This window comes from Diadema setosum, chromosome 21 (assembly GCF_964275005.1).
Source record: "Diadema setosum chromosome 21, eeDiaSeto1, whole genome shotgun sequence".
NCBI lineage: Eukaryota > Metazoa > Echinodermata > Echinoidea > Diadematoida > Diadematidae > Diadema > Diadema setosum.
This window is the reverse complement of record NC_092705.1, coordinates 19,126,750-19,153,203: the sequence shown is the minus strand read 5'-3', so window position 1 is coordinate 19,153,203 and position 26,454 is coordinate 19,126,750. Positions and strand designations below refer to the sequence as shown.

Sequence of the window (26,454 nt, the reverse complement as noted above, 5' to 3'; positions counted from 1 at the left end):
ACAAAATGCTGTCATAAACAATCCATAAATTCCAAAAATTAAGCCATAACTATTGTTTATTTATAAAACTGAATAATTAATCACTAAGGTATCAATTGTCTTCCACAAAGTGAATGCATATCACAGACAACATTTCTCTTTCAAATATTTAGCTTAACAGCAAACACGGTTCACTTGGCAACAGGGAAGTAAATTGATCACTGATATTGAATATTAAGACAATTAAGAAATATTGAGTACTTACCTACTATGTGTCTTTGATCTGCTGGAACTCAAGGATCTTCTCAGTATCACAATGAGCAGAAGGTCTTGCGAAAAACTTATGCCACATGGGAGAATTCTGTACTGACTAGATATACAGGTCATGTGGTACGCTCCACTGTAACCACCACTGTGCATCATAGAGCCTACTGTGTACTGGTCACTGCAACATAGAGCATGCATCAACCACATGTTTCCAAAAATTACCCCTCCCCCCCCCCCCCATTGTTTTAATACTGCCCTCTAGTGTCTTACTTTCACTTTTTTCTTGACTAGGACCTGTCCATTCGAGTCTTATTCACTTATTTCATGGTTAGTAACGTTACAATACACACAGGCTGGTTAGTAACGTTACATGGTTAGTAACGTTACACATTTTGACTGCTGTTATTTCAAACTTCTATCATGATTAGTAATACTTATTTTTATATTTCAATTAGTCGTTGGACACAGCAGGAAAAAATGAAATATTATCATTCACAGGCACTTTATACTCTCTGGAGGTAAATAATTTCACTTTTTGGTTAGTAACGTTACATGCATTTTTGAGGGTTGGGATATGCACACATTTCTGCATTTTAAAGACAGTAAAGTCAATTTTACCTCATTTATCCATGAAAGCACTACACTACCTCTACAAATTTGATATTTGGGGTTAGAAAATGGCATTTGATTTGACTAGGACATCTTCTTTGCAATTATAGATATTTTGCTGATGAAATTTCTCTGAAAGGTTACTTGTTCAAAATCGGTGAATTCACCACCTAAAACTATCAAAATACCCTGAAAAATAGTTTTTCCTGAATAATCAATGTGTCCTCTCTTAAGTCAAACACAAAAATCAAGGAAAAAAACAAATTGAAATTTTAGGGTCATGTCCCTGTAACTGCGGAATTGCCCAGTTACAGTTATCGAAAGGTCGACTGGCCTGACGCGCGCATTTTCACATTAACCGGAAAGGCGATGAGGTGACGTCATTTAAACGCGTATATGTGATTTTGCATTTATGCTTCCCCATGGAACGTGAGTAGTCAGATCGTTAATGCACCTTTTTATGCATTTTGAAATGTTTTGAAATGGTATTTATATCAAAATGAGCAAGGATGCAACCACATTTTGCACTAATCATGTTTCAAATGCTGATTCTGGCCTGGAAAAGGGAAGCATAAACTTAGCCATAGTCTGTTGACCCCCTTACAGTGTGATGCAGATGATACCATTGTTTGGGGGAAAGCCCTCAAGAACTACAAAAAGCTTTAGATTTCGTTATTGCCATTTATGCCATCTTACTGTTAACAAGGTGAAAGTAGTATTTTTTTCAAAGGGTAAAGTAAGGAAACTTCGAACTTTCGTCTTTGGAGAAGATAAACTTAGTGTCTATTAGCAATATTTGGGAATAACATTCAATTATAACAAACATATTTAAAAAAAGCCTTGATAAACAGGTTTGTCAGGCAACCTGTGCCTTTAATTCTATGAAAATGAAGCTTGATCATTTATGCCTTTCTGTTACTTAAGTTGATTGGCCAATTCATATTACTGGGTTTGTTGTATCTGTGTGAGGTATGGGGATTCGAAAATCTCAAATTGAGTCTTTTTATTTGAAATTTTGTAAAATCATATTAGGCGTTCATAAGAGTTTTACTCCAAATTGTATGTTCATGGGGAACTAGGGGTTTATAAATTAGAATATATCATTGTAAATTGTCTATATCTTAATCGCGTAAGGATCGGCCCCATGCCTTCCCGTGCTTTATTTTGTGCGGCTATCTCCTCCGAAGCCGCCGGCTCCGGGCCCCCGAGACCGGTGCCGTCAGCAGCGGGAGGGTCTCTTCTATTTCCCGTTCGGGTTTCGTCCGCGCTCCTCCTCCATGTCGACGTCGAGAGCGGTACAAAAAACAAAGAAAAACAAAAGACAAACACCGACATGCAGCGTTTGCGCGCTGGTATCCCGCGTCAGTGCGTGGCGAAAGCTCTATCATCGTTCTTGCGGACACACACACACGCACACGATGTATACGGGTTATATACAGCTCGCGCCAGCTCGCAGGCTCAGGTCGCACACACAGAACTCTATACAATCTGTGGTACATAGCACAGTGAGCATTCTCGCTCGCCCAGCTGATCGTTCGCGGAGACATGACACACTTACACTATGGGTACCGGGTACGGGCAATATATCGCAGAGAGATATGTGTATGCATTGAGCCTGATAAGTCGCTGTGTTGCATTGCATATCATGATGCGTTCTCGGTACACGGGAAGCTACGAATGCCGTATTTTATTTCCAAAACTGCAGGATCCTCTGCAGCTCAGCTACGTCATTCAGTTTACTCTCAAGTCGGGTATCATTGTACTCAGACCGTTTAGCAGTGATGTCGACGGCTAAATATCCACTTAAATTTTGTGCTTGCCGATCGTGCCTTTCCATATCAGATTACAGCCTGCGCCTGTGTATATATTGACGATGGTTACACGAAACACACTATCTGCATGCACGTACGTGATATTGGCTCTCATATACACGGCTCGGTCATACAAGGGCATTTACGTACAGTTCGCCATTGGCGTGCCCAAATGAAAACGGCGAATGCTGCTATTTTATTATATTTTGCACAACTACAGGATACTATGCAGCTCAGGTACGTCATTTAGTTTGCTCTCACGTCGGGTATCATTGTCAGACTGTTTAGGACGGCTAAATATCCACTTCAATTTTTATCCTTGCCGATCGTGCCCTTCCATTTCAGATTACACGCGCCGCTGTCCATACGTCATAGCTGCTGTAAACATGAATATTCATACGACATATGCGGACGTAGAGGAAAACCTCGCTTTGCCGACTGCCTATTTTTTAAATTACCGTACAAGTGGAAATAAAATGGGTGGTTCTTTATGGTCCATCAAGCCTGGTTTTGGTGATGAAAATAAAACAGAGGGAGCAGATGAAGACAAAAATATTTTTCTTTCCCCCCATAACGTGGGAAAAGAAATATTAAAGAAAAATATGAGGCCCTGAGACCCATGGATTCCAACAGGTGCCTACTTATTAACATAATGACTTCGGACATGTGTCATGGACGAATGAACTTTTTTTCCTTCCCTTCCCTAGAATAATCATTCGTCCCTTAGTATACTTTTGTTCTCTTTTTTTTTTGTGTGTGTTGTTGATTTTTATGCACATCCAGACCCTCTCGATCCTATTCCTCCACATAAAGGGGGTAAAACAGAAAAAAAAAAGTAACAATACAAACAAAACACGAAAATTAGTAAAATAAGGAAATAGAAAAAAAAATTATTTGAAGTCAAAAACAAAAAACAACAAAAATCCGAGTCAGATTGTCAGGTCATTTTCTGAAAGGCCTTATTTCGTTGATGCAGACACGTGTTCTCAAAAGGGGGAGAAAAAACAATGCTATCAATTAAAAAAAAAAGGCAAAGAGAAAGAGGACAGAAAATATTCTCTGGAAATTTATCGAGCTCTCTCTTCCTCTCCCTCTCTCACCCTCTCTCACACTCTTATTTATATCCTGTACAACTGAGCAGTGGAATACTTAGCGTACTTCCAGTGACAATTCTATAAACACAAAACACCACAATTTTTTGATGAAAACAAACAAACATGAAATGTATAAAACATGAAGTAAGAAAATACCACAAAATCCGAGTCACATGAATAGGTGGTTTAATGAAAAGTCTGACTTTGTCTATATAGACACATGTTCTCGAGAGGAAATTAAAGAACATCAGAATGAGAGAGAGAGAGAGAGAAGGGGGAACAATGAATGATCCTTTTAAGTGCATTTCAGGAACAAGTCATAACCCTCAGATGAGATTGCCATCGGGTGGAAGGAGCACAGACGGGTTTTTCAAATAAAAACGTCGGAAAAGGGATATAAATGATGATATAACCCATTTGCATCTTTTTATTGAACCGAAAAGGTGTGTGTGTGTGTATGTGTTATTATGTGTGTGTAATGATCGATCAAACAGGTGTATCAACATTAGGAACGGACGACAACTTATTAGATGGGATTGCGTTGGGAGTGAAAATAATTTTTTTAATGAAAATGTGGTAAAAGAAGTATGAATCATGACATACAATGTAGGCTTCTTTCAAGCTTACGAATGAAGAGAAAAGATGTGTGTCTGTGGGGGCCAGAGAGGACTTGTGTATAAAAAAAAAAAAACATAAACAAACACGAAGTTCTTTCGCTTCAACTAATAAAACGGGGCGAAAGAAATATATATAAATCTAAAAATATGGATCCTTCAGACCTGTGGATTTCCACGGGTGCTGCTAGTATGTTATCATTTTGGTACAGACTCATCCAGCGGAAAGAGGGTAAATTATCCCATTTAATGTATTCTTTTTAACTATTCATTGTTTGTTTATGAGCGTGTTTCTACGGAGAGCACCTCGCATCACCTCACATCACCGCGAATTTTGTCCCCTGCATCGCCTTGTATTTTACGACCACTCGAGCTGTTTCTACTGAGCAATAAAATATGTGGTGATGCGAGGTGACGTGCAAAATGCGGTGAATCCGAAAGTCGTGTATTTTCAGGTCACAGATCGGATCATGCTGCCTCTGCACTGCCATTTTGTGGTAGGCCACTGAATTTCATTTAGTGTTTCCAGTAAAAAATGCCCCTCACTAACATTTCCTACCACTTGGTTATTAGGAATCCTTGCAGGTCTAGGGTCCAGTAAATGCTCTCTAGGGGCTCCTAGAGAGCTCCAACATACTAACGTTAGTATTCCAGTGAAAACGAATTAGGGAATCTACAACTTCGGTACGATATTATGGGAAAATAAACGCAGTGTAAAAATCAGAGTATATAGTATAATAGGCTGCTGGGCACGCAAACAATAGACGATGAATGCACGCAATTCACATGTACCGCCTCATGTATTTAGTAGGAGTTGGGGCAATTCCACGGTATATAGGACACAGATGCCAAAAATACAAAATGATATTTGTTTTCAAACAACATACATTTTCAGACAATACTTGAGTTGAAGTTTTAAGAATCATTATGTTTTTCAATAAAAGTGGCCATTTGGATTTTCAAAATGGCTGCCAAAATATGCCTATAACTCAATAGAAGGAAAGAGTGTATTGTCACATAACTTACTCTCTGTATATCCACTTTACAAGTAGGTCAATTCCAGCGTAACGGACATGACATTCAGACCATTTTTTTTGCGATTCAAACCATCACAAAGTGAAATTGGCAGTCTCCAAAAGATTCTAATTGAGTTTATCAGACACATTTACATATATGTAACATACACAGAAAATTTCATGGAAATTTATCAAGTGGTTGTCGAGAAATTGCATTTTTTGCGAGTGTAACGGACATGACACTAAATGGACAAAGCATTTTGATCTACTTACCATTATGAAAATTCCTGTGAATTTTTGGATAAGATGTAGCTGGTTTAGGTCTTGATTAAAACTTTAGGTCATGCTTTACTCATAAAATCCTACTATAGAGTAGTTTTGCTGTTCATTCTTTTTTAATAGTTTAAAATATAGCGTAACGGACATGACACTTTGAGTGTAATGGACATGACAGTTTTGTCCACTTTTTGTAAGCTATGAGAATTTTTTTATTACAAGGTATAGCAGATATTTAATTGTTGACATAGTAAGGTTAGAACATAGGAACACACATCATAACTGCAATCATGTAATATTTCTTATATTTTTATCATGTTAGGGGGGTTGGTCTTTTTATATATTTACAAAACAAACAAATATAAAACAAATTCGCTCCTGCACCAGCTAGCTACAATTATTGAGTAATATCCAGTTACTAACACCCACCATAGCAAAACAGGACATATAACTATCTTATACTATGGTGATTTTTTTTCTTTGTGGCCCAATATTTGATACTTAGTATTATACACTAATGTAATGGACATGACACCTTAGTAAAGTGAACCATATTTTCACTCCTTTGTTTCAAATTAAAAAGATTAAAATAACTGCACACTGCTAACTACATTATGTTCTTGAACAAAACATAAAAAAAGTCTTTTTGCCGGTTTCAGTGATCTAACAGCTACTCTAAAGCACATGGAGTACAATGCCCAGAGTACCACAATGGCATGTACATGTACAACACAGAAGACCATGTCTCCATATCTGCGGATAGGCAAAGAAAACAGAACGAACCATATCTGTATAAAATAGAAATTTGAATACAACATCATTAAAATGCACTCAGGATTGCAGCAACTTTTATGCAATATGCAAGTCTTATGGGGAGAGGGTTTTTTCTTGTGCCGCACCTACTCTATGGAATTCTCTGCCAGACCCACTGAGAAGTCAGATGCCAATAGACAATTTCAAACAAAAACTCAAAACTTATTTATACAAAGTAGCCTATGATTGTTAAATTTGTAGTCATTTCTCAGTAGTACTGGCATCTCTGACCTTTTATGTATGTTTGAGAAATAGTTATTGTAGAGTAATATATCGTGTTTGGTAAATTGTAATTTTTGTTGCTATATTTTGTATTATGGTATAATTTGTTTGTTGTAAAGCACATTGAAATTCTTTTCAAGTCTGAAATGCGCTATATAAGAATTTGTTATTATTATTATTATTTATTATGCAATGAAACAGGACCACAAAAGTGTTTGGTACCATTATCAAATTACTTGTAGTGTTATCAGCTGAAAGAAATAAGGTATGTTTATTTCATTTCTGCAAAGTTCTTTCATTTGGCATTGATGTCATCCTTGGCATAGAATCATCCTCTGTTATCCAATCTTGGATAGACTATTTAAAACTTCCACTACTAGTACGAGTACTTTATCATTTTCAACAAATGCTTTCTTTTCTAGGCTAGAAGTGAATGATTAAGCCCCTTGTTTTCTGAGAATTTTCACAACATATAATCCATTTCCATGTAGAGTGGTCACCTGGGCAACAAAGTCGCAGCGGACGGGTGCAATTAACTCGGTGTTTTCATTTTGACATGACCTCGCTTTCCTCTTGAATGAACAGGTTTCGCATGAAAACCGCTAGGAAAGTGTCGCAGCAAAACTGCTGTAACTTTACTATTAATTCATATTCTTTGATAATCCAAACGGTTATGAAAAGTAAAAACCTCATTTAACCTGCCATTATGCTACCTTGTTTAAATAGCGACGATAAAATATTCCAAAATGGAGCATAACTTAACTCTCAAAACAGAAAATAATTGTCAGAAATCGTTGCTAAAATTGCACATTTTGACTTCGTGAACAACAAAAAAACTTTCAAGTATGTTACTAGGTATGTATTTCTTTATGGAACTCTAAAATATCACATTCGAGAAGTCATGCGTCCAGATATGTCTGGTAATAATCGAAAGAGGTGCACTTTCTACCTTCGTTCCAAGCACGAAATTTCATAGTCATTCGCACACGAAAAGACGGGGTACAGTCCCACGTACCCACATCTTTGTGGCGCTCACATCACCTGTACTCTCATCGTAATCATACCAGGAATTCGTAGTTGTATTGTTACTTACTAGTGCAGTAAAATCTGCGTAAAGTCCGAATAGTCCAATGCCATGAATTTACAAGTGGTATCATAGCTGGTAGATATTCACATTTTTGCTTCTTTTTTTTAATAGGACAGGGCCCCGTTTTATCAAAAGATAAATTTAACGTTAAGTCAAGATAATCTATGATTAACTTCTCATATTAACTCAAAGTCCTCTTCATCTATGATTAACTTCCACATCCACTTGAAGTCCGTTTTATCAAGACACCCAGAGTTGAAATCAACTCCAACTTCCTCCCAAATCAACATATAAGTTTTCTCAACCGCTCCAAATCCATGATAACTTTATAGTTGATAAAATATTAACTCTAAGTAGAGACAGTCTAGGTAGACTCAATTGTGAGGCAATTTACAGAAGAAAGATGACTGTCACACTTTCCTAGTCTAGCTGGGGTCTTGTCAAAAATGTTTGTCTGTTAGCTGCTCACTTTCTCTAACATGTAGTTGCGTTTCTTTCATGTAATTATGGTCTTTTCCTTGCACGAAATTCACGATCGGCACGCATTGCTTACGCAACTGCTGCACGCAAACACCCTAACGGTTAGACAGCAGTCTCAATCCCAGCCTGCGCGCCCGGCGCTTCGGCCCGCCCGCCAATCAAGCCATCGCTAGCGCTAAGTAACCTAGTAAATGGAACCGTGTCTGTGTGCAATGCATATCTTGCCAAAGAACCCATATGCGAGGAAGCCAGTGATTTCTGACGTGCGTAGGCCTACGTAGAGCTGGTTCGTCAATAGATACTAAGAGTTTAGTAGGCCTATACAGAAAATAAAGAGTTTAATTCTATAGCACCGAGTACGACAGTAACTTAAGATCTAACCAGTAGGCCTAACGTAAGGCCTAAGTAACGTTCATTACAGTGAGTCGTTCGTACTTACCGTAACACTGCATGACTAGAGCGTCTACTAGGTCTAGATTTTCGACATGTAGACTCGCGATCCATTCTTTACAAAGCCAATCTGCGCCGTAGAGGTAAAAACAAGCTACTGTAGTCACCACTCTCCCACAAGTTTCCATAATCCTACACGTAAACACACAAGACTTGAAACAATGCATACACGACCGTCACCTTGGACAGTCGGTTACTGTACGTTTATATCCATGTACATGATAATTATGAACAGGAAGATTTGTTTATATTGATCTTAGAATTCTTTTGTTGCAAAGTCCTATTTCTTGGTATCTGGGGATGTATTTGCAAGCCTTGATATACCAGTGAAGAGGAAAAGAAAAACAATTATATTACTTCAAGCAAGGAATAAACCAATAATGCCCTTTTGACCAAAAAAGCATAAGGTTTCTTCTTCACAGAAAAAAAAGTATTAAAAGTGTAACACTATTCATTTAAATCAGTTGATGATGGAGATCAAATTTTTATTTGTGGCCCTAATAATGCCTTGAAGGAGAAGGAGTAAAATAAAGAAAAGAAGATATCACAGTAGATTTCATACATATGAGTTGATATTTGTATGTGTTTTTTCCCCATGACCTGAAAGATATTTATATTTTTTTTTTCACACACAAAAATATCTGTGTTTTGTGTAGTACTACAGGATATTATGGGTGGGGCACTCTAGATAGAAACTTTCCTGTTCATTTAAAAAACAAACCTTGGTTATGTCAATATTTATACTTGGAACTGCTGAATCTAAATGGCTCTGTGTAATCATAACTGTTGAATAAGCATTCAATCTTAAGACAAATGTCAAGAAATATCCTTTAGAGTATTTACATTATTTTTGCTCAACTGACTGTGCTAGGGCATGGAGGGGGGGGGGGAGCTTGCCCCATAAGGGCCCCACCCCATTTGTGTCTTTAGATTTTGTTTTAATTTGTTGCTAAGTAAATGCTGGGGATTGTTACTGGTATATTGCAGCAGTATGATAACCTGTTGTACAAATTACATGTAATTCTCTGTAAACCCTGTAGCAAAAGTATGTGTAATGTCAGTTACGTAACGTCAGTTACTGACATGTTTACCTTTAAGTTTTCATAGAACACAAAAAAAAAATGGACTAATGTTTCATTTCATTTGTGTATTTGTAATTGATGAACCAAGGTATGATTCCATATCAAACCAATCACTCTGAAAGGTCGGAATTATAAAATATCACAAAACTATTCCCAATCATAACGTCAGTTACCGTCATGCCTTCACTGAAAGTGGTATGGTGCTGAAAGGAAATATCTAAAGCGCACATGATTTTACACACCTCTTCCTAAGAACCTAGGCATATTGCCATATTAAACACATTAAGGTTAGAAGTCAGGGACATGAGATATTTCCTTTTAAATCTACACCATAATTTCCCATGTCCTTTTTCCGTAACGTCAGTTACCGACACATTTTCACTTGCTATGTGATAAGAAATACAGTTTGAGAGAAAAACTTTCCAGCTATTTCTTCATTCTCATGAACTCATTCATCAATGCTAATTACAAGCCCCAGGTGCTTTCATTCACAAAACTACAACTTAAACAATTTCAAGAAAATCCTTCCGTGTAACGTCAGTTACCGTGGAATTGCCCGTTGGTACAAGGCATGATATGTGCGAAACTACGGTCGCTGTGTACACAAGTGTCGGAGTGTGCGATGAACCGATTTGAAAAGCATGGGGCAAAAGCTTCCAATAATTCGAGACTTCCAGTACACCGCGAATTTCGCTACCCGGTGTGTTTCTACTGAGAATCGTCCCTCGCATCACCGCAAATCGACCACCTCAAAAGGTGGACAACAGAGCACCTCGCATCACCGCGCATCGGCCACTACCCGATCTGTTTCTACTGAGGAAAAATTCCGAGGTGTCACCGCGCATCATCTCGCATCGCTTTGAATTTTCATCGCTCAGTAGAAACAAGCTCAGTGGCACTCATAGCATGCCCTGGATTCAAAAGATGAAAGGAATTCTTGATAGCTTGAGTCTCACTGATATTTGGAAAAATCAAGCACAGGACATGACACTGTCAAAATATAAGTCAACTTTGACTCATAGGTTATTGGATGTTAAGAAATGGGTTTGTGTTTTAGTGCTCAAACAAACTACAGGCCATGCCTGTAACCTCTCTGTACATAATATCATGTTTTTGTTGCTGCCTGTGTGCATATGCTACAGGTACTTGAAAGTTCACTGTTACCAAATTTTGTATTGTGAAACAAATTCAGATTTTGTCAAGCTAATTTAACTATTGCCATTCTGTACATACATTGTCATCATATTTTGTATATTAGCATTGTTTTTTATTTTGAACTTGCATTTCCCAAATTAGGTGATTGAGTTATTAAACTTTCTACTTTTGTTCAGTGGTAATGTAATTTTATATGATTGATAGAAATAGATCTTCTTCCAATATTGTGCTGAACCTCCGTGAAGTATACTCACACAACTGATGAGGTGACGTATTAGGCAAAAATGGCTGATGGGCAATCCTCCAGATCAATGATCAAGATCACAGGACTCTTTCAAAATGTAAACTGGTCGAGGGCCATATACTTATAGTAGAAAATATAGATGCTTGAGAAGACATGGCATCTAATTCTTCCACCTGTTGCAGGCAAATTGCTCTAGTTTATATATGTGTCATTTTGATTGATCTCTTAAGTTTTGAGAAAGCAAGGTATTTTTATTAATGATAACTACAGAAAATTTTGTTTGTTTTGACTGTACCCTACACTTGAATTTATGCCCTTTTGTTGTTGCCCATTGACCCCACTAGGAGCAGTAGATGGCCTGTGTATCATGCCTTGTGAGTTCTTGTTCATACTTCTTGTACATTATGCGTGCACAACTTTATGTTTTATGCTCCTTGACTCTTTTTCTCTTTGCTCATATTCGTTTCATTGATATCAGACCACCTTGAGGATATGGGATTGCTTGTTCTATGAGGGATCCAAAATTCTGTTCCGTGTCTGCCTGTCACTCATTTTGAGGAATCGGGAGGAGATTCTTGCTGCCAGCAACATCTCAGCTCTGGTCGACATCTTCAAGCGGGCAACAAACCAGTCTGCTAACATCAATTGCCATACATTCATAGAGGTAGTTTTTGAAGGGAATCGCTGCATGTACATTAACTTTCCATTCTGCTAGGCACTCTCTTTAACCCTTTCACGACCACATTCTATTTTGCATACCCCACTGCCAGGACCACTTTAAATTTGTGCAGCAGCGTGCTCAATGCAAACTGCTCTTCAAGTTGAGAATACATCTTTTCACAAGCCCCGACTGAGAAATCTTCCTGTATAAAAGATGTCCTCTGATAATTATATTCTTATTATACCCCCACCCAAACATAGTGTGTATGGGGGTATATAGGAATCAGTCTGAGGTCGGATGGCTGGTCAGTCGGGCGGTCGATCGGTTGGTCAGTCGGTTGCAAAATCTTGTGGATCGAACTACTCTCTCATTTTTTGAGCAATTGACCCCAAATTTGGCATATGAGACCGCTATCAAAGGTAGATGTGCAAGACACCTTTTGCATTGGTATGATAATCGCATAATGCATTGCCATGGCAACGGCATATTTTCATTAAAAATTGTGGATCTAACTACTCTCTCATTTTTTTATACCCCCGCCAAACGAAGTTTGAAGGGGGTATATAGGAATCAGCGGGCGGGCGGTCGGGCGGTCGGTCCGTTGCAAATCTTGCGTCGCGAACTACTTCCTCAGTTTTCAACCGATTCCCATAAAACTTGGCACAGATGTGTCTTGGGTTGTAGATGTGCAAGACGTATTTTTTGACAGTACCCAAAAGTACGTTGCCATGGTAACGGCATATTAGGGCAAAAATGGGTACAAATCTTGCGTCGCGAACTCCTCCCACAGTTTTTGATCAATTTTTATGAAATTAGGTACAGATGTTCATCTGAATATGTTAATGTGCAAGACACATATTTCCGCAGTGGCAAAAAGTGCGTTGCCATGGTAACGGCATGTTATTGGTAAAATATAGGGCAAAATGCTTCATGGCAAAACTGCTTCATCAGTGTTCTTCCAATTCTCATGGAATTTCATATTGAATGTTTGTCTTAGGATATAGGTCAGCATGACACATTTCTTGACAGTGACAAAAAGTATGTTGCCATGGTAACAGCTCACATATTATGAGCCAAAATGATGGAAAATTTTGTGTTGCAAACTACTTCCTCAGTTTTTGCCCAATTTCCATGAAACTTGGTACAGATGTGTGCCTTTGGTTGTAGATGTGCAAGACGCATTTTTCGACAGTACCCGAAAGTACGTTGCCATGGTAACGGCATATTAATGGCAGAAGATCAAGGAAAGATCTTGCGGATTTAAAGGGAAGGTAAACCCAAAGAGCAATGTGGATTGAGTGAAAGCAGCAACATTAGTAGAACACATCAGTGAAAGTTTGAGAAAAATCGGACAATCGATGCAAAAGTTATGAATTTTTAAAGTTTTGGTGTTGGAACCGCTGGATGAGGAGACTACTAGAGGATATGACGTATGAGTGGACAACAATACAAAGAAAATACAAAGGATATTCAACAAAAATTCACTTTTCTAGAATTATGAAAGAGCAGTGGACCAACCGCTTTCAGAAAGCAGGGGGAATAATTGCTACCCTTAACATATGTCAATATCAAGTTGATGGAATTTGTAATTTTCATGAAAAATTGATTTTTGTAGTATTTTCTTTATATTTTCTTGATATTGTAGTCCACTCATACGTCATAACCTCTAGTAGTCTCCTCATCCAGCGGTTCCAACGTCAAAACTTTAAAAATTCATAACTTTTGCATCGATTGTCCGATTTTCTTCAAACTTTCACTGATGTGTTCTACTAATGTTGCTGCTTTCACTCAATCCACATTGTTCTTGGGGTTTATCTTCCCTTTAACTACTTCCTCAGTTTTTTGACCAAAGCTTATGAAATGTTGTTTTGACCAAAGCTTATGAAATGTTGTTTGGCGGGGGTATAACCAGTCGCTGTAGCGACATTTCTACTTAGCAATTGACCCCTAAATTGGCATGTGGACCGCTATCAAAGGTAGATGTGCAAGACACCTTTTTTGTTATTATCACATAATGCGTTGCCATGGCAACGGCATATTTTAATTTGTAATTCTCCGTACGGCATGATATGAGATCCCGCTCTCGCATACGCCAACAATTCGCTCGCAATATGGCGCCGTTCTAGAATCTCTCTCGCCGACTAGTTTTCTAAATCGTGTTCAATCACCGTATTCCCTTGACATCGACGTTATTTTAAGCTCCTACGTTTTTGTTTGGATGCTAGTAGTTTTTGTGCGAAGCTGATTTGATTATATTCCTACTGTTTAGAGGAAAATATTTGTCAATTTGTTCAGACTTATCAGCTCGCATGGAAGGGAATGCAGCAGCGGAGGTGAGGCCAGCACAGCCGCGCTCTGCCCGCGGAACTTCGGCCCAGACGCCGGCAAAGCCAGGCGCGGCCGCGGACAGCACAAAGAGCAAATCGAGTGCGACGCATTCGTTAGTGCCTATGGCAAAAGCTGGTGGAAGTAAAGGGAAAGAGAAATCTGGCAAAGGAAAGAGCGTTTCTACCGCTACCGCGGGTTCTTCGGACACTGCTAGTATGGAGAAAAGACTTCAGAACCTGGAAGGTTAGCTAGCAAAAGTAATTGACCATCTCCTGTCTACCCCTTCGCCTAGAGGCAGATCGGCTTCAAGCTCACGTCGTCAGTCAGCCTCTGCAGGCCACGATGCCCACTGCTCTGCCTATCAAGGAAGTGCATATGACTATGAAAGAGAACATGACAGTGATTATGATGATCAGTATGATGAAGAGGGGAACATGAACATGAGATGGATCCTGATGCAAGCGTGCCCTCTCTCGCCGCAAAATTTGCACGCCCAAGTGAGGTTGGGGAGGCTGTTGATGACAATGTTGCACAATCAGTCACGTACATGCTTACTCATCAATTGGAAGAAAACTCTCTGGAAGAGACTGCCAAGAAATATCCCTCCCCAAACAATTGCAGCCTGCTTGATGTACCTAGAGTCAATCCTCCTATTTGGGAGAACTTGAAATCGGGCACAAAAAGCAGAGACCTGAAACTCCAGCGGGTTCAGCACTCTCTCTCCAGAGGTCTGGTTGCCTTCATGCGCACGATTGACTCCACGGATATTTCAGAACAGCAGTAAGATGCTCTTGCTTTTCTCAGCAATGCTACGTTTGAGCTGAGCTGCATCAGAAAACACCTCATCCGCCCTGACATGAATTCACGATTCACGCATTTGTGCAAACCCTCAACACCAATCGGGAAATTTCTGTTTGGAGATGACTTGCCCAAACAAGTTAAAGACCTGCAAGAACAACAAAAGGCCACCGCAGGTGTCATGCGGGGACAGTACAGAGATTTCCGAGGGTGTCGCGGTTTTCACCCATATTCACGCAACAGATATATTTAGATGCAGGCTGGACATCCCACAGGGATACGCCTCAGTCAGGGACCTCAAATCGGCCTTTTTCAGGGGCACGTTTTCAGGGGCAGACGCACAGACGCCAAGCGGCACCTCCAGCCACGAAGAGCAGACCGCCGCCCCACCCCTCACAGCAGAGGCCAGGGCCAGGCCAGGCTCCAAGAAGAGTCTAACAGGAGCTTGCCTTGAAGAGGTAAGTTATCCAAATTCTCAGTCTATGCATAATGCTCAAGTTGGAGGTTGACTGAAGCAATTTTATGATGAATGGTGTAAAATAACATCCGACCCGTTCATTTTGTCAGCTATACAAAAGGGGTATGAACTTTAGTTTGGCCCAGAACTTGGACCACCATCGAGATCCTAACCTATCTTTGAATATCAGAAAGACTACAAAGAAAGAGAAGCCATTCAGGAAGAAATACAAAAACTTGTGGCTAAGAACGTGATTGAACCATACCATGTACACATGGCAGTGGAGAATTTGTGTCAAACATTTTCACAAGGCCTAAGAAAAATGGCAGCCTCAAAATAATTCTTAATCTGTCTGATCTTAATAAGTACATGAGTTACCAACATTTCAAAATGGATGGTATTCACATAGCCATGGATTTGATCTCGTCTAATTGTTTCCTCTCTTCAGTCGACCTACAGGATGCCTATTACTCTGTCCCAATCCACCCTAGCCATAAGAAATACCTGAAGTTTGTATGGCAATCGCAGTTGTTTCAGTTTAAGGTCCTCCCAAACGGTCTGAGCACAGCCCCTAGATTATTCACTAAACTCCTCAAACCAGTTTCTGCTTCCCTGTGGCAGGAAGGGCATGTGGTTGTCGGGTACTTGGACGATACCATCATAATAGGAAAAGATGCAGAGCTTACTCATAAAGCAGTTCAAGCTTATTTTCTCAGCTTGGTTTCCTTGTTCACCCTGAGAAATCGGTACTTCAACCAACTCAAATAATTCAGTTCTTAGTACTTTGGACTCCCATGCAATGACCATCTCACTCCCAGAAAGTAAGGAGGAAGAGATAATTGAGGCATGTTCAGACCTTCTTGGGCAGAATAAGCCATCAGTCCGCATTGTTGCCAGAGTGATTGGGAAAATCATTTCTACATTTGATCTACAATTGATCTCTTTGCATCGAGATTGAATGCACAAGTACCTCGATATATCTCATGATATCCAGAGCCAGAAGCAGAATCAGTCAATGCTTTTCTAACAGATTGGGGTCCACTGAAGTTTTATGCCTTCCTGCCTTTCTGTCTAATTGCAAAATGCTTACAAAAGGTACAGGCAGATAAAGCAACAGGGCTAGTAGTTGTTCCCAATTGGCCTACACAAGCTTGGTATCCACGACTTAAAGGGCTAATAGTTGGGGAGCCCCTTTGCCTGAAAAAGAGCAGAGATCTGTTAAAGCTGCCAGTCTCCAATACCCCACATCCTCTTAATGACCGTCTTAAATTATTATGTTGCAGGATTTGTGGAGACAGTACAAAAACAGAGGCCTGAGTGACAAGACAGTTGACATTATTTCAGCATCTTGGAGATCCTCAACCAAGACACAATATGGAGTCTACACCAAAAAATGGAAAGATTTCTGCAGACGCAGAGGGGTTGACTTCATTCACACCACCGCAAGCCTGGTTTTGGATTTCTTCACAGAGTTGTTTCACCAACAAGGAGCGAGTTACAGTTGTTTAAATACAGCCAGAAGTGCTCTATCTACTCTGGTGGTGCTTGATTGTTCTCACACAGTGGGATCACATCCCGTGATATGCCAGTTTTTCAAAGGAGTTTTCCAGCTTAGACCTCCATTAGCAAGATACAGTCACATCTGGGATGTTAAAGTGGTGTTAAACTATCTCCGAAAAATGTCGCCAGCAAACTCACTTTCACTTATGCTACTGACGCTAAAGGTGGTCATGTTAATGGCGCTTGTCACTGCACAAAGGGTGCAATCTCTATCTCTTTTATCTCTGGACAACATGATTTTGAAAGAGACTTCTGTAATTGTTTTTCCTTTTGACACTTTGCTAAAGCAACACCAGCCAAGAAATAAAAGTTGTTGCAGACATATAAAATTGAAAGCCTATCCAGCTGACAGGCGCTTGTGTGTGCTTCGGTATCTGCACCAGCTACCGTAAACCACACAAGCATATGACAAGACAAACGATTTCGCGATGGCTCCGTACCACGATGTCCTCAGCTGGAATTGACGCGGACACTTTCAAGCCTCACTCAACAAGAGCGGCAGCTACCTCTGCCACAAAGAGGAGTGAGGTTCCGGTCGATGAGATTCTAAGCAAAGCCGGCTGGTCTCGGGGAAAAAACATTCTGCAAATATTACAACAAGCCCTTAGAAAGACAAACATTTGATATGGCTGTGTTAGGGCACTGAATGCCAACAGATGTACAATGTAGTATGCAGTACACACTACCTGAGAGTAAAGACATTTACCTGCTGGTTGAACTGAACAGATTAACAGCCACACCAGGTGATTTGATTTTATAGTGTGTCTAATCTTTCTTTTGATGGTATCAGTTGATACACATCTTTTTGCATGTCAATGTACCCACAGTGTCTTTGAATTCTCATATTATGCCATACGGAGAATTACAAATTGAAATAGAAAGATTAAACGAGAACTTACCGTTCGAAGTTTGAGATTTATTTTAATGAGTAATTTGAGGGGAGGTATAATATGCCCCCCTATTCCCTCCCTGGGATTACTCAAACTTCAGTAAGTTCTCGTAGTTTTATCTCCTGATTCTTGTGACTGTGGGCACATTGTTGCTTTGAATATTATTGGTGCATGCGCGAGCGGGATCTCATATTATACCTCCCCTCAAATTACTCATTAAAATAAATCTCAAACTTCGAACGGTCAGTTCTCGTTTAATCTTTCTATTTTCACTAAAACTTTTTTGATCGAACTGCTCTCTCATTTTTTGAGCAATTAACCCCAAATTTGGCATGTGTGACCACTATCAAAGGAAGATGTGCAAAACACCTTTTTCGTTAGCATTGCATGTGTTGCCATGGCAACGGCAAATTCTTTTTTAAAATTACAAAATGTGGATTGAACTATCTCAGTTTTATAGCAATTCAGTTGAAATTTGGGATATACGATCAATGTACACGTAATGTATAGTTGTGCAGGACACCTTTTTTTGTTTGTGAATAAATCTGTTGCCATGGCAACAGCAGTTTTTATACCAATCATGCAAAAATATGTGAATTGGCCTAACTCCCTGAGTTTTTGAGTATTTGACTTGAGTTTTAGCACATGCGACCACTGCAGTATGTAGATGTGCAGAACACATCTTCTGTCGTTGTTGAACAATGCATTACCATGGTAACAGCATTTTTTCACAAAAAAAGAATACAAAAATATTGTGGATTCAACCAACTCCCTCAGTCTATGGCTTGAAATTTGGCACATGTTACCGCTATGGTACGTAGATGTGCAAACTTAATCTTTTGTCATTGTTGAACAATGCGTTGCCATGGTAACAGCATATTCTGGATTAAAATCATACAAAAATACTGTGGATTCAGTTATCTCCCTCAGTCTTTGAGCATTTGGCTTGAAATTCGGCACATGTGACAGCTATTGTGTGTTGATGTGCAAACTTAAAGGTCCTGTTTACCTTTGGGAGCAGTGATTTAAAAAATGTTCAAGATATCACATTTGATGCATGTGTAGGTCAGCTGTATCACAAAGCATCCTACCATGTAAAATTTTTGCAATAAAGCCTAAGATATAAGGAGATATCATTATTTTTTTTTCATTAAACTATAACTCTAGATGGTTTAGTCTGGATACATTTTTTTTTTATAACTATTGCTCACATTTTGTATATTTAACTGTTACAATACTTAACATAGATCTATTATACTGGTTCAAATTTTTACATTAGTTGTTTCTATCCCTAACTCACATTTTAGAACTATTTTGAAGCACTAATGCTCGGTTTTTGTTTCATCTGCAAATGGTAAATTATGCCTTTAATCTTTTGTCGTTGTCAACAATGTGTTCCCATGGTAACAACATTTTTTTTTAGTAAAACGCATACAGAAATATTGTGGATTCAGCTTACTCCTTCAGTCTTTCAGCATTTAGCTTGAATTTTGGCACATGTGACCACTATGGTACATAGATGTGCATACTTATTCTTTCGTAATTGTTGAACAATACGTTGCCATGGTAACAGTATATTTTGATTGAAAATCATCCAATATTACTGTGGATTCAGTTAACTCCCTCAGTCTTTGAGCATTTAGCTTGAAATTTGGCACATGTGACTGCTATAGTACATAGATGTGCAAACTTTATCTTGCGTCATTGTTGAACTATGCGTTGGCATGGTAACAGCATATTTTGAATGAAAACTCATACAAAAATACTGTGGATTTAGCTAACTCCCTGAGTTTCTGAGCATTTGGCTTGAAATTTGGCACATGGGACCGCTATAGTACATACATGTGCAAATTTATTGTCATTGTTGAACAATGTGTTGCCATGGTAACAGCATATTTTGATTAAAAATCATACAAAAATACTGTGGATTCAGTTAACTCCCTCAGTCTTTAAGCATTTGGCCTGAAATTTGGCACGCGTGACCGCTATAGTACGAAGAAGTGCAAACTTTATCATTCGTCATTGTTGAACAATGTGTTGCCGTGGTAACAGTTTATTTTGAATGAAAATCATATTAACATTTTGGTTTGGCTAACTCAGTTTTTTGAGCATTTGGCTTCAAATTTGGCACATGTGACCACTATGTTACCCAGATGTGCAAAATTTATCTTTTGTCATTGTTGAAAAATATGTTGCCATGGTAACAGCATATTTTGAATGAAAATCATGCGATAATGTGAATTCAGCTAACTCCCTCAGCTTTTGAGCATTTGTCTTAAAATTTGGCACATGTGATGGCTATGATATAAAGTTGTGCAAACTTCATTTTTTGTTAGCATGTCAAAAATTGTGTTGCCATGGTAACAGCATTTTTATGAAAATCATTGAAATTGCAGATTTTCTTATCTTGCTCCCTCACGTTTTGAGCATCTGACTTGAGATATGGCACATGTGACTATCAGTGAGCAAAACATACATTCAATGTTGGAACAGTGCTTTGCCATGGTAACTACTTTTTTTTTTTTTAGTAAAGAGCATACAAAGTTATTGCTGGTTGAGCTACAGTGTGACTTCCTCGGTATTATAGGTGGGGGTATTAATCACATTGAGTGATAGTCCTAGTTTTGTCAGCTTTATTTTAAGCCCCAGTCACAGTCAAAAACATCCGGCATCATCTGGGGACTGCCTTGTTGGCAGAGCAATCCGGGAGGGTCCGTGTGGCTGCCGTGTAGCTGCCGTGTTGATCCGTGTAGATGCCTTGTTGGTCCATGTAGACGCCGCACTCTTTCGGCCTTATCCGTGTAGCTGCCATGTTGATATCGTGTGTACAGTCATATCAACGCTCGTCGATGCTCCATCGAGGTCGAAACTATCCCGGAACTCCCCGGATCATCGTGTAGATCCTTGAGGATCCGTGTTTATATGTGACTGGGGCCTTACCCTGAAGATGATAGAAAAATGAATATTCAGTCTAGAAAATTAGAATTGATAGCTAAACTTAATGATACTGCAGCACTCCCATAGACTCACACGTAATTACGCTACACTCGTGAAGCACAGCGAGTCGAGACTTGCAATGAATTTGTGTGGAAGGAGAGCTTTGTTGACCGAATGAGAAATGTTCCTGTATAAAAGATGTTCTCCGATAGTCATATTTTCATGCTATCAGCTTTATTTTACTCTGGAGATGACAGAAAAATAAATATTCGGTCTAGCAAATGAGAATTGATACTAGCTAAACTTAAGATATTGCAGCGCTCCCACAGACTCACATGTAATTACTGTATATGCTGAATTTTTCTCGAATTTCACGAGTTGGGTGCTATTTGTGAATTTTAAAACATATTGAATGTGACGTCCATGCATATTTTTCTCCTTTCCTCATGCACTGTACTTCACAATCTCGAAGTTAACCACTTGCGAAATTGTCAGGAACTCAGACTCGCTAAATGCATGGCGTATACAGTATGCTACCCTCGCAAAGCACAGGGATGCCTTAGAATGGATAGAGAGTTTTGTTAACAATTTTCCCAATCATTTTCAATGGTATCCCCTATCGTATTTGGTGTCTACATATAAGCACATGCAGGGAACAAGCAAATGGCAGATTTTTCACCGCGCAAGGGCAGTATACAGAGCTTCTATTCACGATCATAGACAGGCGTGCATTTCGGCAAGTTAACTTGCCATTGGGCTGGAATGCGGTGCGGAGCCCGGCAAGTTAACTCGCCATTGATTGCTAAAGGGTTAATGGTGTGGAAGTGAAATGTCTCATTCGTGTATTTTGGTATGATTTCATCACTTCCTCCATTATGTGCCAACAATTCAAGACGCTCAGTTAGTGTTAAAAACTTTTCTACCTATTTAGTATGCCAGAGGGAAGTTTTTTTCTTCAGTTCGGTTCGTGTAAAAGAATAAATGCAGAAGATGAAAAGCATGGCAAGAAGTAGTTTCTTTATGAAACATTTTGATGAACCCTTCTAGATGTTATTTTCTTAAATTCATGTCTTCCTTATTTTACAATAAACCAACTGAAAGTGAGTACAGAGTAAGGCCTGAGGGGAAGTTTCTGCTTTGCAACAGTACTCTCCTCTCTACATAGACAACAGACCACTGTACAATACAATGTAAATGTGGCACATCTCATAACTCATCACAAAAACACAGTTCAATACAGAACAGAGTGAAATTACATGCAATTTCATATAATTAGTATTTTACGTTAGCTTGTATGAAAATGGACATTCCAAAGTAGTCAAGCATATTAATATACTTTCATAATTCTATGGTTTATTTGTACGTGGGTATTACTCACTATGACTATGACACTATGAGTGTTAAAAAAGATAGTTCAAGATAAAGAGACAACGATGGTGAAGAAGGAAAGCAGCTTTACATATTTGAGATTTAGTAGAATAACATATAAAAACTGGTGTAAATACAGGTGTATGGCTGTACACAGTGAGTGCATTGTTAGTTACCTGGGAAAGTGTACTACTATGTGAAATCCATACTATGTTCTGTATAGCAAAATCTATTGGCATTTCATGGTTTGGGGTAACAAAGATTGCTAGGGATGAGTAAAACCTTTAACATTTCTTAATTTGTTTTTCCTCTTCTCTACTGCTCAGCACGTGTTTGAAGACTCTCAGCCATTAAAGCGTGGAACCATCGAAAAGCTCCGGTACTTGTGCAGGCAGAGAGTGGAGCAGGGTCCATAGCAAGGTTTGGTGCTTTATGGTCAGAGGTTGGATCTATAGAAAAAAAAAAAAAAAAACTTCAAAGAAAAACATGGACAAAAAGGAAAATTGCTTCTTGCAGCACTATGTGATGATAGAAGGTTGTTCCAGAGAGCCAATGGATCAAAATCAAGTTTACTTCAATGTTGTTCTGAGGTCACAAGAAGTTCTGGTAATGGCTATGTGTTGTTTCATGTTAGTATAATTTGTGTGAGATGATTGTCTCTATATATGTCTTTATGCTATGTAATTCTTAGTAAATTTGCGACATTCCATGTGACATATATTTATAAGATTGTACAGATTATCAAATAGGTCAAGATACATTTAATTGGTTGTGAAATGTATTAGTGCTCCTGCCAATCATTTGCAGATCTTGGGCAGAACATAACAGCTAATATTCTAATAATTCCCCCCCCCCCCCCCCCCCCCCGCCAAGTGTGCTATCAAGTATAAAATGTTGTTTTAGATCAGCAGGCCTGAAATGAGAATGAACTTCGTGATTACTCAGAATAATACTTTATTTTACTGTATCAATTCTTGTCCATTTTCACATGAATGGAAATTGTAAGATACATAGGGCAAATACAGAATTTATGCTTATTCATTTGAGGCTTAAGAGCAAAGTTCTTGAAAGACATGCATAAAATGTTCTAGTCTTTGTATGGTCAAAGATATATTTGGACTTCCTCAAAGGTTTGAGGAAAAAGTTAATATTCAAGAAAAATAATATGAATGCACATAGATCCTGCTAATCCATTTCTTGTGTGTAGGCAGAACTTCATCACGTCTTGTATGCAGAACTGCTTCCCCTCAGACCCCAATATTTTATGTGCTCTTTACAAATTTGCCAATTGAATATAATACACAGAGAATATAAGTCATACATTACAATGTGTGAAGTTTACCACATTGACCGTAGTTAAAACTGGGTTGACTCATTAAGTTGAATGGAGGCTTTCATCTTTTTATTTTGCCTTTGCTTTTTATAGTAATTAGTTGTAGTAATACTGATTAAAAAGTCAGCCTCTCCATACCTCCCCCTTTTTTTTTTAATTTGAAGATGTAATTGTATGTTAGGGAAAACAAGACAATGTGATGTTTTGTGTCTCTCAAGTGACTAAACCTTGTCGGTGTTAAATGTGTGATGAGTTTTGTTGGATGGCTTCATCAGGTTTTGCTGGAAATTCAGTTGTTATCTTTGGTGCTCAAAGACACCAGAAATAATGATTGTTAGTGGCATGCTTTGTTCAGAGAGCAAATATTTTGATATTTGTCAGCATGCTTTTGTAAATCTGTAAGCAGTCAGCTATTCATGTATGTATGTATGTTACATGAACCTCTTTAGCTCTCATGCTATCTTACAGCTTCTACACCTTGCTTAAAATAAACAGTTCAAAGAGCACCTCCTTCCATGTAATTGGTACAGTCAACTTCTTGTTTGTGAGTTTGTAGTTATGTTCTCTAACATATTGGAGTTAATACTTTTTAGATGTGTGATGACAGTGACAGAAGCATTTATCAGTGCATCTTGGAGTGCCAAAGTGACAGAATTGATTATTTCACATGATTCACTGTAGCATCATTTCATATTAGAACATGCAGTCCATGATATTGTCATTTTTGTTATGAATAAGTTTATTATGCATTACTGTGTTGCCAAGACGACAGTGCTTACGGGTGTTGAGCTAGTGTCAGAAGAATTTCTTCATATATGTTGCCCTAACAGGTGCCTTGAGAGGTTTGTCTATGGTTTACTTGCCCCCCCCCCCCCAACACACACACACACACACTCACAAAAAAAGGGGGAGGGCTTCAGATTTCCAAATATAGAACAAAGCTGAATAATTCCACCCAATATTATGATCAACACTTTCTGAGTTTTCAAAATGAAAAGAAAAAAAATCTTAGCAGGATATCATATTAAAAGGAAATGTGTTTTGTTACAATGGACACCATTGTTATGTTGATGATGAAGTGAATGAGAAATGTGTTTTTTTACAGTGTTTGATATTTTTCCATGTTTTGTAATGAATTGTTACTTGAAGTGGAGTATGAGTAACATGGCTCAGTGAATAACCAATTGATGTTAGGCTTGTCTTTTCACATTTCTAATGAAATATTTGATATGCCTACCTAGTGTAGTGTGTATTGCATGTAGAGGCTTTGCACATGAGAATAAAGTCTTTTGTATGAGTGATAATCAACATCTTGACCAACCAGTAAAACACAGGGAATTGATTGCACCAACTCACTGAAGACCATTTACACTACAATGTCATGGCAATAGACTTGTTTCAGAATTTTAAAAAAAAGATCCAAAAACATACCCAATATTTTGAACATTTCTGTATCTAATAAAGCTATTTTTTACCCCATCAAATGTCAATCCAGGTACATGCCATAAATGTATGACTACACTGCCAAAATTGCAAATGTGACATGTATATGTACATGCAATGAACTATTTTTTGTAGGCAATATTGATTGGATTTCATAAAGATAATGAACTATGTATTAGTGGCCATAGTTCATTCTGTCATGATATTTATCATGGATGATTACATATTGTCAGAACCTCACAGAAATCCATGTAGTAAATCCATGTAAATCCATGTTTACAATGTATGTACTCGCATATAGTACATGTACAAGTAAAAATCTATTTGTTGGGTCTAATATCTGCGTAGTTCACCCCAAGATCTACCATTTATCGTTTGATATTTAGGTATTTAACACATACTGTTATATAGAACATATGTATTCGGTCCTCTATACTTTATTTGAAATGAGCATGTTATAATTTTAGCGATCACCACACAAAGTATTAGTGCTGCACTAGAAAAAAAAAGATAGAGATCACTGGCAATAAAGACCACACTGTTCAGAGCAAGGAAATGGGAAGGAAATATCACAGGACAGCAATACATTGAATAATTTTGGGATACACAGTAGGCCACATATAATGGCACATATATTTATATATGTATATATAAATCATTTGTCCGTGTAATCTGCATATCGTGAATTCATTCAACCCACCGGTTTCACTGTATTTATCTGTCCCTTGTTTGAAGGTCCATGAATCAGATGACTTTGTGCCAATTACCAGTTGGTTCCTAGGAATGATTATGTGCATTTCTTTCTTGATACGGACTAAATATGAAACAATAGTGCACGTGTGTGAACTTAAAGAGTAAAAGAAACATAAAAAAGGTTTGTATGTTGTTGAAACCATTGCTAAAAGTAGGTTAATATGTATATGGTTCTAATGCCCCATGCTTTGACAGGTAATACAAACTTTTCTTTCTTCTGATAGTCTGTCTATCATGAATGTGAAATTTAACTTTAGAGATTGAACAGAATCATTTATCACTCATTATTGAGTTGGTGATGAGATCATTCATAAGCCTCATTGCTCCTCAAATCTTGCCAATTACAATGATGATGAGTAGGGAAAGAAACATACTGAATGTTCCTTTGAAGGGGTTCAAAACAGTATTGAGTGAGATATAAGTCTTACTATGAAGATGATGGAGTTTTGGTGTGTCATTTGTAAAGTTCTTTCCAATGTCATCATGTGCTGCTTCCCAAATCATATTTCTGTAAGTGTACCAAATTATTAATCACTTAGTTTTTTTTTTTAAAGCATTACAATACCAATACATAAATTTGTAAAAACATTGTCATATGTGACCTGCTATAACAAAATTATCCAAAAATTGGGGACAAGACATTATTTCCTTACTCTTCAGCTTTAATTTCATATATAATACGACTCATAAAAGTACTCGGTTGTGGAGGTATTGATGATTTTATGAA

General features: G+C 38.3%; 1 protein-coding gene across 1 annotated transcript in view; it reads left to right on the top strand.

The window, feature by feature from the left end:
* Window positions 1-22,936, top strand: part of LOC140244592 (growth hormone-regulated TBC protein 1-A-like) — a 79,458-nt gene extending 56,522 nt beyond the window's left edge. The window contains exons 6-7 of the mRNA XM_072324214.1: window positions 11,678-11,863; window positions 22,525-22,936. Coding sequence (XP_072180315.1) covers window positions 11,678-11,863; window positions 22,525-22,614 — 276 coding nt within the window. The 3' untranslated portion in view covers window positions 22,615-22,936. The remainder of the gene's footprint in view (window positions 1-11,677; window positions 11,864-22,524) is intronic.
* Window positions 22,937-26,454: the final 3,518 nt, after the last annotated feature.